Source organism: Anolis carolinensis, chromosome 2 (genome assembly GCF_035594765.1).
Source record: "Anolis carolinensis isolate JA03-04 chromosome 2, rAnoCar3.1.pri, whole genome shotgun sequence".
Classification (NCBI taxonomy): Eukaryota; Metazoa; Chordata; class Lepidosauria; order Squamata; family Dactyloidae; genus Anolis; species Anolis carolinensis.
Genome location: NC_085842.1, coordinates 112,075,472 through 112,087,483, shown reverse-complemented (window position 1 = coordinate 112,087,483; position 12,012 = coordinate 112,075,472). Strand labels below are relative to the sequence as shown.

The 12,012-nt window shown below is 42.6% G+C and overlaps 1 protein-coding gene across 1 annotated transcript in view; it reads left to right on the top strand.

Annotated features, from left to right (window-relative positions):
• prelid2 (PRELI domain containing 2) overlaps positions 1-12,012 on the top strand; it is a 60,944-nt gene that overhangs the window by 23,393 nt on the left and 25,539 nt on the right. Inside the window, exons 2-4 of the mRNA XM_003224101.4 lie at positions 1,119-1,176; positions 3,896-3,969; positions 4,807-4,967. Coding sequence (XP_003224149.1) covers positions 1,119-1,176; positions 3,896-3,969; positions 4,807-4,967 — 293 coding nt within the window. The remainder of the gene's footprint in view (positions 1-1,118; positions 1,177-3,895; positions 3,970-4,806; positions 4,968-12,012) is intronic.

Below are 12,012 nucleotides of genomic sequence, written 5' to 3'. Positions count from 1 at the left end.
AATGTTGAGATTCAATGATAGGGTTTGCATTTAATGGTCAGCTGTATTTTCTTACGATACCTGTGGGCTGGGCAGAGCCTCAGGTATTTACATCTGGTTTGCATTCTAGAAGATAAAATTGGAAGCTTTACTGTTTTTAATCTGCAATTTCCTCCGAGGTCTAGAGTCTGGGAACTTGGTTTGTTTAAACCATGACTAGAGACAACAAGCCAAGATCAAACTGTTTTTTTCAGATCCCAGCTTGTTCTTTTTTTAAAAAAATTGTTTTTATTGTTGCTTTGTCATTTTATCCCACTCCCACCCTCCCCTCCTTGTACATACACTTTATACAACAAACTACAGAAGTTACATTTGAAATATCAATCTCAATCTTAATTTTTCCACTTCACATCTTAATACATTCTCTAAATAGTTCTTAACTGGTTCCCACATCCCCTTAATTATTGCAATATTTTAAATTTTATCTATATTATTCCATTTGCAATTTGTGATTTCTACATTTAACATATCAACTATATACTTATACCAATTAGTCAGAGTCCATTTTGTTTTATCTTTCCAACCGCTCACTAAAACAATTTGTGCACATGCTATTAATTTGTCAATCATTTTTTTCTTTTTGTATATTCTTCACTTCTGTTATCCTTGCATGTAGTACATTTCTATTAACTATTACTATTTGTAGATTTAGCATTCTATTGATTTCTCCTTCAATCATTCTCCAGTATTCTTGCACCCGATCACACTCCCATATCATATGATTGAACACCCCTCTTTGTTCACAACCGTGCCAACACCTATCTTTCATCCCTGGTAAAAACTGGTAAAAATCCCAGCTTGTTCTTAAACCATACTTCAGCCTAAACACTTCAGCATTGAAGGGAACTGCTTTATTTAAAATAAATTAATAAGTGGACCCTTCTTTTTTCATTTTGGGTCAGAGCAGGAGAGGGCAAATCAACCATGTGCTCAACAGAGTACTTTGAGAAATTCAAAGCAACTGGTATTCTTGAAGCAAGTATGGTTGATTATATATCTTGTAAACCAGAAGTTGGTAGTTTTTTTTCTATTTTCATAATAATTTGTAAAATGTACACTCCACATTTTTCTCTCTCTAGTATCCAAGTCCAATGGAAAAACATGTTATAGCTGTAAAAACCGTAGAAGAGAAAACAGGTAAGCTTTTTTGCTTACAATTTGTTATTATTTACTTGTGATTTTGAAATGAACTAAGAATTATTTTTCTAACTTTCCTGTTAAAGTGTGCATGCCACAAAGTTTACAAACTATAGTGGGTGACCTGTCTTAGGAGATAAATAGGGGAGAATGCATATCCTTGGAGGAGCTCATTGGCCTTTGGACATGCCAAGATTGACCAACCCTGCTTTAGGTCCTACGGGACCTCTCTCTGCCTTCATATCCAATCAGCCATTATAGCTCCTCAGATATATTTCCTGGACAGCACCAAAAAGCACATTGTTTTGGTGGATGTCTTTTTATTTATTTATTTATTTATTTACAACATTTATACCCCGCCCTTCTCACCCGAGGGGACTCAGGGCGGCTTACAAAAATTGGCAAAATTTAATGCTCAAATTGCAATCATAAAAGCAAAACAATATAAACAGATCTGTTAATAACATTGTTAAAACACATTATAAAAACCTTAAAAACATATATATAATTAATTCCATTCATCCGAGATCCTCATGCTTCATCCTTAAATCAGGCCATGTCAACTTTGTCATTTACTCATCAAAAGCTTGGGCACATAACCATGTTTTCACGGCCCTTCTGAATCCCAGCAGGGTAGGAGCCTGTCGGATATCTCCAGGGAGGGCGTTCCACAGTCGGGGAGCCACCACCGAGAAGGCCCTGTCCCTCGTTCCCACCAGCTGCGCCTGTGAGGCAGGTGGGACCGAGAGCAGGGACTCTCCAGATGATCTTAGTGATCTTACTGGTTCATAGGAGGAGATACGTTCGGACAAGTAGATTGGGATTTTCCTGAAGGCTGCTTAGTATGAGATCCTAGAAGACAGTTTGACTCTTGGTTTAATATCTTGTCAATCACAGTGGGGTGCCCCCAGATGAGTTGTAGTTCATATAATTCACATCCAAAATTTGGTCATCCATATATGGAAGATTCTGGTTGAAGAAAGCTAATCTGCATGACCAGTTCACAGATAGATTTGGAAGGATATGTCTTAAATGTATGAATGGCTCACTATCTATTATTTCTGTCTCTTGGTAACAGAAGTGCCAGTTTTTGGGGTCACTTTAGGGAGCTCCTGGTGGCGCAGCGGGTTAAACCACTGAGCTGCTGAACTTGCTGACCGAAAGGTTGGTGGTTCGAATCCAGGGAATTGAGTGAGCTCCCACTGCTAGCCCCAGCTTCTGCCAACCTAGCAGTTCGAAAACATGCAAATGTGAGTAGATCAATAGGTACTGCTGCAGTGGGAAGGTAACAGCCCTCTATGCAGTCATGCCAGTCACATGACCTTGCAGGTGTCTACGGACAACGCTGGCTCTTCAGCTTTGAAATGGAGATGAGCACCAACCCCCAGAGTCAGACATGATTAGAGTTAATGTCAGGGAAAACCTTTCCCTTTACCTTAGGAATCGACTGGTTCTTGGAATCGCTTTAGGAATGGAGGGGAAAACCAAACCAACCCAAAATGTAATCCAGATAAAATGGAAAGTTCTGCTTGCTGAGGAATAGGTGTGCAGTTGTTTTATAAGCCATGCATTCTTTAAGAGATTATCATTACTGTGTGAAGCAGGCAGAACTCCTGCCATCACTTCTTTTTTCTACTTTTTCCTCATGCATTTTGTCATTTGACTGGGATGACCAAGGCATTTCCCCCCCTCTCCCCAAAATCAAAATTAGAACTTTCCATTGTGCATTATTTTAGATGGTCGCTGAATCTACCTTCCTTTCTTGTGAAATATCAACTTATGACCGCTTATAAATGTGTCAAATTGGTGCGCTAAATATACTGTCAGCATGGTTATTTAAAACCCACTGCAAAGCGCTGCCTTCGCTGGGGAAAAAAAATCAAATAAAATGTAGTGTGAGAGAGATTTGTCACTGCGTAAGAACTCTTTTTCCACTTGGGCTGTTTGCCCAGTCAGATTATCAGTTAACACCGTCTTGAGGCTTCTGGACTTGAAGAGAATAATTAAATATTAAAATGTAAAAAGTGTGTAGAAGTTGCATTGTAGCCCAATAACTGCAATTTTTCACAGGTTCCGTGTTGTGTGTATATGTACATGTGCACTTAAAAAAAGAGTTTGGTTTTTTAAAAAACTGGCCAAGCTCAATGGAAAAATAAATCTTCATTGTTCCAGGGAATTGCTTCACTTCTTGAACACTGACAATAGTGGGTGAAGGAGGGATATTTTGTTCTCCAAAGCTGTATTTTAAAATGCATAGTGAGCAAAAAGAGCCATTTTTGATCTCAAGTGCCGATCCATGAAGATTTTTGAAGCATGTAGCTGGTAATGCAAATGCCTCTGAAATTGACTCTCCAGCTGCTGTATGCCAAATTTTAAGTGTTTCAGTGCAGTCCCAGCCACTTCTGAGAGCCTGGCATTGTGTGTTATGCTTTGTTATCACAGGCACTGATGCCAATAAAATGTTTGATCCCAACCATCTGTTCCCTGGCTGGGGAATTTTTGGTGTATTGATAGAGAAAAAGATAGCACCCTTTTTGGACTAAGCTTCCTTTAAACTGTAGTATTTCATTGTGGTCCATCCAGCAGGTGGGATTGAATTTGGAAGAGAAAATACATCCCTTTGCTACATACATTTGCTTGTGTGTCTGTTTACACATGGAGTAGAATTGTTTGACTTTATTCTGTTTGTATGAAGGCTCAGTTTGTCCTTTTATGTCAGATTTGTCTACAGGAATCGTATACCGAAGAAGGATTGCTACGTGCCAGAATGTAATTCCATACATTTTGAGAAAGGTAATTCATTGCAGTCAGCACTGAACCTTTTTAGTTTTTAACAGGGTAGGCAAACTTTCCAAGTTTGTTTTCACTTGATAAAATTATTTCCTCACCTCATGGGATAGCAAGCTGCATTTCATGACAGGATTGCATTTCAAATCATAGATCATCGCATTAGTGTCTAAATAGATCATTTTCAGAAACCAGCACAAGTTTGAACATAAGATCTTGAGGAGGAAGTAATAGCAGCATCTCTCAAGGAATCTTGTTCTGGAATAAATAAGTGGTAACTTCTTACGTCTGAACATTTCAAGTTAACAGCCCTTCATTTTTACATTCTTCTGTTTTCCATTTTCTGAAGTGATGATTTGAAAGTCTTTATTCCATGTTGAAAGTTAAATAATGTCTCTCTGTCACATTTCTGTTTGCCCCTTTCATGCCTCTTCCAGATGGGAAAACATAAAATTTGCAGGTACCAAACAGAATGTAAAATGAACTAAATGTTTTGGCTGTTTATGTGTTGTGTGCAACAGTCAGCAGATGAGTTTGAATTCATTACTTGAAATTGGACATACAAGAAACTAAAATGTCACATAAATTAAGTTGTTGCTTCACTTAAAACATTGCAGCTGGCAAAATCTAACAAGGCACAGAGCAGTGAAAATGGGTTTCCTAATATCTGCATGATTTCATCACTAACTACTATTGTGTATTATTGTCAAGGAATACATGATGTTGATGGGTATGATCATTAGCATAGCTGTTAACTTTATTATATGATTAGAACATATCTTAAATCCAAAAAGTATCTAAATACTTTGAATTATTGACCCGTCTAATCATTATGTCTGACAGGTTAGTGTCCTCAAAGTATCTGAGGTCTACTTAGAAGAGGAATCTTGGGTTAACGTAAAGAAAAGAGTTATGTCTATGAAAACGCATTGTCTGACATGGACAGAGTATGCTACCCTAAAAGAAGAATCAGTCTTCCGGGAAAGCTTGGAGAATCCAAATTGGTAAGGGACAGACTTGTTTCTTAATTTCAGTATATTCTGTTTATTACCCATTGCATCAAGAAAATGGGATACTTGTACTTTGAGAAAACAAAAAAACTGTTACATAGCCATTTGGCTTCAGAGCATAACTTCAAATCTGGTAGCTAAGTTAGGCTTACATAATTTGTGACCGCCAAGTCAATGGAAGCCTGCCAAGTGGATATGGATAGCTGAGGGCTTGGTAACCTTCCTGGTCTCATTCTCTGCCTTCACCCTTAAGAACAGCCTTTGCATCTTGGTCTAGTACCTGGTGCGCACATGACTACTACAGTAGGTTACAGGTTGGTGGTTCAGACAAGCTGTATGCAAGGAGGATTAAGAAAAGGTAGAAAAAGATAAAGCTTCTTTCTCTAAAGGCACTTTCCACATTTTTAAAACCTGCTGTTATGATGTGGTAGGAAACAGAACAAAGATATACAAGCTGGGATGCACCTATACAGCTTCAAAAAATCATGTTTGAAATTTCATGCCAGGTATGCAAATCAAGAATGTTTGTGCATTTGGTTTTTTATATGTTTTGCATTATATGTACTGGTTGTGCCTGAGTTAGAAACCTAGTAATAACACAACAACAACAACAACAACAACAACAACAACAACTTTCTTCTTATATCCCGCCCCATCTCCTCAAAGAGACTCGGGGTGGCTCACATGGGGACCAAGCCCAGCAATAAACAATAAAATTCAATCACATAAATAGATTTAAAACATATAAACATAAAATCATAAAACATATAATACATTAAAACATACTCAAAACCAATAGCTAATAGTCAGGCGCAGTGAACATATTCCACTGGGAGCAAGGCAAATGTTGTCTCTGTACAATCTATATATATAAATGTGTTCTGACCGTTTTTACCGTAAAGTAAACAAAGAAACTACAACAGCCACAACCACGAAAATTAACAACACAACTCCATTGCAGCTGGGTTTAAACCACTAAACCAACATTCGAATACACAACCATGGCCCACACAACCCCAAAAACACAAAAATACATCTGCGCTTGCGCGGACCACTCACCGCCGCCCACCCTTGCAAGCACGCTGCCATGAGGGAGTTTTAAAACTGCTGCACCGCCGCCGCCATAACTGCCATAGATAACACCTGGAGGAAGGGCCCAACTTGGCCCATGCCTGAACTACCACTTCCAGGACTCCTAGGGCAACCAAGGCCAAGGAAGGGGGCTTCTGAGAAACCCACCTTGCCTCTGGAGCCCCGCCACCACCACCCTCACCTCCTCCCGCCCCGTCAGAGGAGAAAGGCCACCCCTGAATGGCTTCCTAAGCTGGGCCCACCTTCCCCTCATGGTGGGAATGGAGGTTGGTGTGCCTTCCCTCCTGAGGTAAAAACACTAGCGAAAGAAGGTGAAGGATCGGAAAAGAGGAGGGCGGCATGGAGTCCCAGAGTCTCTCTCCTCTGGCCTCACTTCCAACAGACCCCTGAGGATGCTTCCTTCAGAAGCAGGTGAAACGTCAGGAGGGAATGCTACTTGGAACATGGCTATCCAGCCCAAAAAACTCACAGCAACGCTGACAATGCTGCTGCTGCTTCTTAAAGGGCCAGGTGCTGTATTTCTAACTTTGGGGCGGTGGAGGGTGGGGTCTCCTCCGGGAGCCAACCTCCTTCGACTGAAGGACGAGAGGACGGAAGAGCCACTTTTGCTGCTTCTCCTTCCCCGACACAAAAGGAACCCCACTCAGCTGAAGAAGGGAGGTCGGGAAAGGGTGACGACTCCTCTTTTCTGCGGCCAAGGCGCCCTCTCTCAGCAAAACCTTCAAAGCTCCCGCCCCAAAGAAGGCGCTTTTTTGGATTTACTACTATCTTGGGAACCCTGTGGTGCTTGGTTCAGTGTTGCCTAGATAAAGGTGAGCTACACCTCCCACATTCCCAGGGCAATCACCCCCCAAACACTGCCAGTATTCACAGCTGGCCATGTTGGGTCTTTGGGCCAAGTTTGCTGCACATCCGTCCTCAGCTGGGTTCAGGGTTCTCTGCATAAGAGTAAACTAACTCCCAGATCCTAGGTCAGTCACCCGCAAACCAGGCCTGTATACACAGTTGGCTAACCTGGGTCTGTGTGTGTGCCAAGTTTGTTCCAGATCTTACCTCAGTTGGATTCACTGCTTTCGCCACCAAGGGAACTACAAGTACCAAAACCAAAATCCATTCCCGTAAATGCCTGAAGTATGTTCAGTTGATCATGGGGACCCTCAGTACTCTTATAACCCATAATATCAAAGCAGAATAACCCACAATATCTGAGTTGAACTGGGTTATCTGAGTCCACACTGCCATATAATCTAGTTCAAGGCAGATAATGTAGATTATCTACCTTCATATTCTGGGTTACATGGCACACAACCATATAACCCAGAATATCAAGGCAGAATCACCCACAATATCTGCGTTGAACTGGGTTATCTGAGTCCACACTACCATATAATCCACATCAAAGCAGATAATGTGAATTATCTGCCTTGATATTCTGGGTTATATGGCACACAGCCATATAACCCAGAATATCAAGGCAAAATAACCCACAATATCTACTTTGAACTGGGTTATCTCAGTCCACACTGCCATATAATCCACTTCAATGTGCATTTTATACAGCTGTGTAGAAGAACCCTAATATAATCCAGTTCTAACCAGATAATACAAGATTATAAATATACAGTAGAGTCTCACATATCCAACATAAACACTCCGGCAGAACGTTTGATAAATGAATATGTTGGATAATAAGAAGGGATTAAGAAAGAGTCTATTAAACATCAAATTACATTATGATTTTACAAATTAATTACATTATGTTATACAACAAATTTCATACAAAAAGTAGTTCAATGCTTGGTGATGCTATGTAGGAATTACTGTATTTACGAATTTAGCACCAAAACATCACAATCTATTGAAAACATTCATTACAAAAACATTGACTACTAAAAGACCAACTAGGTTCGATAATCCAGAACATTGGATAAGCGAATGTTGGATAAGTGAAACTCTACCGTAATATGAAATAATTACTGTTGTATAATAATACAGAACAATATAATCTCTAAAACCAGGGCAATAAATAAAGAGCAAAACTCAGAAACCAGGCAAATTGGGAATTCCAGAAAGGAAACAATCAGGGCTAGCTAACACTTCCCAACAAAGGATTCTCCCAGGCAACAAGCAAACAGACTTTGAAACTGCAAGGCCATTAAATGCTAATCAAGGTGGCTAATTGCAGCATTCATACCTGCCACACTGAACTATTAATTGCTATACAAATTGGCCAACCAAAGATTCCGCAAGGTAGAAAACCTCCAAGCTCTGAAGCCACGAGACTACTCTGTTCCATACAACCAGGCCTACAAAGGATGCCCTATGTAGAAAGTGGTCAGGCTTTTAAGCTGCAAGACTATTCACTGCAGTTCCACCTCGCCAAACAAGGATTCCCCTACTAAGGGAGGACCCAGGCTTCAAATCGGCTCTTTGATTAAGGGTGCTACTCCACAAAACGGCCAGGCTTGGAGGCTGCAAGGCTATTCACTGCTATTCCACCTGGCCAACAAATGGTTCCCACAGCAACGCATGGCCAGGCAAAGCTAGTATCTTATAAACCTCTACTGAATGGACCAAAAAAGTGCAGTAGCTGGCTAGTCTGATTTTTCTTGGGAGGGAGTTCTTATGGTAAAAATGAAACAGGAGATTCCTAAGGGACCCCACCAAAGCTCATAATCTTTGGTTTTTCTCTCCTCCCACTCATCTGAAACATGGTATGATCAATTAGCAATGACAGTGCTAAAGACGTGTAACTGTTAGGTGTCTTTCCTGTTACATTAATCTTCTGCTCTCAAAATCTGTTCTTACTGTAAATTATTTTTCTAGTTAAAAAAATGCCAGAGCATAAAGTAAAAAAAAATATGACGAAAGTTATACAGTGAAGTAGAACAGATCAAAATGAGCAAGATGCCCAACAGGGCCGGTTGAACGTAGAGGCTGCTTTGAGCGCACGTTGATAGGGGCGCTGTCGAGGTGTCGACAGCGGCCCCGTAGGGCCGCCAATGCCGCTGCACCGCCGCTGTTGGCGCAGGGCTTCGATCGCTCGCACCCTCGTGAGCAATCGAAGCTCTGCTCTAAACTGCACAGCACCATCGCCCAAAATGGCCGATGGTGCTGTACGCAGGCACAGACCGGCCGAAATGGGCGATCTGCGCTATGCGCATGCGCCCACGCGTTTTTCCTTTGGAGAGTGGGGACAGCTTCCCTTGCAAGAAGGGAGGCTGTCTCCACTCTCCAAAGCGGAGTAACGCCGCTTCTCTGCTTGGGGAGTGGGGATGGCCTCCCTTGCGAGAAGGGAAGCCATCCCCACTCTCCAAAGCGGAGTAACGCCGCTTCTCTCCTTTGGAGAGTGGGGATGGCCTCCCTTGCGAGAAGGGAGGCCGTCCCCACTCTCCAAAGCGGAGTAACGCCGCTTCTCTCCTTTGGAGAGTGGGGATGGCCTCCCTTGCGAGAAGGGAGGCGTCCCCACTCTCCAAACCGGAGTAACGCCGCTTCTCTCCTTTGGAGAGTGGGGATGGCCTCCCTTGCGAGAAGGGAGGCCGTCCCCACTCTCCAAACCGGAGTAACGCCGCTTCTCTCCTTTGGAGAGTGGGGATGGCCTCCCTTGCGAGAAGGGAGGCCGTCCCCACTCTCCAAACCGGAGTAACGCCGCTTCTCTCCTTTGGAGAGTGGGGATGGCCTCCCTTGCGAGAAGGGAGGCCGTCCCCACTCTCCAAACCGGAGTAACGCCGCTTCTCTCCTTTGGAGAGTGGGGATGGCCTCCCTTGCGAGAAGGGAGGCCGTCCCCACTCTCCAAACCGGAGTAACGCCGCTTCTCTCCTTTGGAGAGTGGGGATGGCCTCCCTTGCGAGAAGGGAGGCCGTCCCCACTCTCCAAACCGGAGTAACGCCGCTTCTCTCCTTTGGAGAGTGGGGATGGCCTCCCTTGCGAGAAGGGAGGCCGTCCCCACTCTCCAAACCGGAGTAACGCCGCTTCTCTCCTTTGGAGATTGGGGATGGCCTCCCTTGCGAGAAGGGAGGCCGTCCCCACTCTCCAAACCGGAGTAACGCCGCTTCTCTCCTTTGGAGAGTGGGGATGGCCTCCCTTGCGAGAAGGGAGGCCGTCCCCACTCTCCAAACCGGAGTAACGCCGCTTCTCTCCTTTGGAGAGTGGGGATGGCCTCCCTTGCGAGAAGGGAGGCCGTCCCCACTCTCCAAACCGGAGTAACGCCGCTTCTCTCCTTTGGAGAGTGGGGATGGCCTCCCTTGCGAGAAGGGAGGCCGTCCCCACTCTCCAAACCGGAGTAACGCCGCTTCTCTCCTTTGGATGCCCAATTGACTGGCACAGATATTTTTAAATCTTATTTTATATGTAGTAGTAGTAGTAGTAGTTCAGTAATGTTTCAATTGGCTTATTCAGTAAAAAAATATTCAACTGCATTGCACACTTTTTAAAATTGTTTTATTTTTAGAATAAAGATTTTTCAAACTTAGTGGCTGGTTTTCAACCAGTTTATTTATTTCTGGAGGAATATTATTGATTACATTTCATCTGGTGAGAAGTGATAAATGTAATGAACCTTTGATAAGCATAGGAATGGCACCTGGCATTATTGATGTAAAAGAATTAGATATGGTAGAATATGAAATCATCTGGGATGACATGATCCATTATAAACTCTGAGTCACTGTATTTTTAAAAGAAAATTGTAAAATAGAAATAGACTTCAACAACAACTGTTCCCAATTCAATAAAACAGTGTATGTGTGTTTGTCCATGTGCATGAATGTGTATTGTGATACACAGGCAACCCTCAGGTTACAAACAAGATATGTTCTGTAGGTTTGTTCTTAATTTGAATTTGTATATAAGTTGGAACAGATACATTTCAAGTGTAACTCCAGACAAAAATAATTTTTAGTTTTTGGAAAGCATTTGGAAAGGTTAACACCCCTGTGACATTTATTTTGCTGTCTGTGCCCCTGTTCAGAAGATTTCACCTCTCTTTCTGTCCCTGTGACAGTTGGATTTTGAAAATGTTGGGTTGTTGTGGAAACAAAGATGGATGATAAATATGGAGACACTTTTTTCCCATGATAACTCTTCCATAAGTGAATTTCCCTCCCTAGAGATAGATTTCCTTTCACTTCCTGTTGTCATACCCCTGTTTGTAACTAGGAGTCACATGTTTGTAACTTGGGGACTACCTGTAATAAAAAACAAGGATGTTTTGAGATATTTCAATACTGTTAATGTGCATTCTCATATTCTAACCCCCCCCCCCCCCCATTCAGTAGCTTTTTGGAATCTCAAGCAAATAGTGGTCTATTTTGCTGTCTTACTCCCATGTAAACATAACTAGGGCTGTCTTGAGAGCTAATGTGGCATAACTGAATTGGTAATTGGACTCTGAAGACCAGGGTTCAACTCCCTGTTCATTTATGAAAACGCACTGGTTTAACCAGGGCAAGTCACAATTCCAGTTCCAGAAAGCCCTGTAATAGGTTCTTTTTATTGTAGTAGTAACACTGAAGTTATGGAGGCCCGGTGGTGAAGTGTGTTAAAGCACTGAGCTGCTGAACTTGCAGACCGAAAGGTCCCAGGTTCAAACCCCGGGAGCAGTGTGAGCGGCCGCTGTTAGCTCCAGCTTCTGCCAACCTAGCAGTTCGAAAACATGCCAATGTGAGTAGATCAATAGGTACCGCTCCGGCGGGAAGGTAACAGCGCTCCATGCAGTCATGCCAGCCACATGACCTTGGAGGCATCTATGGACAACGCCGGCTCTTTGGCTTAGAAATGGAGATGAGCACCAACCCCCAGAGTCAGACATGACTGGACTTAACGTCAGGGGAAACCTTTATCTTTTTAACACTGAAGTTACCTGGAGGCACAGAACAGCAAAGGGCTCCCTTAATTTAGGCATAATCTCTGGGGTGCTATGATTCCTTTGACCTCTTCATGAGGAATG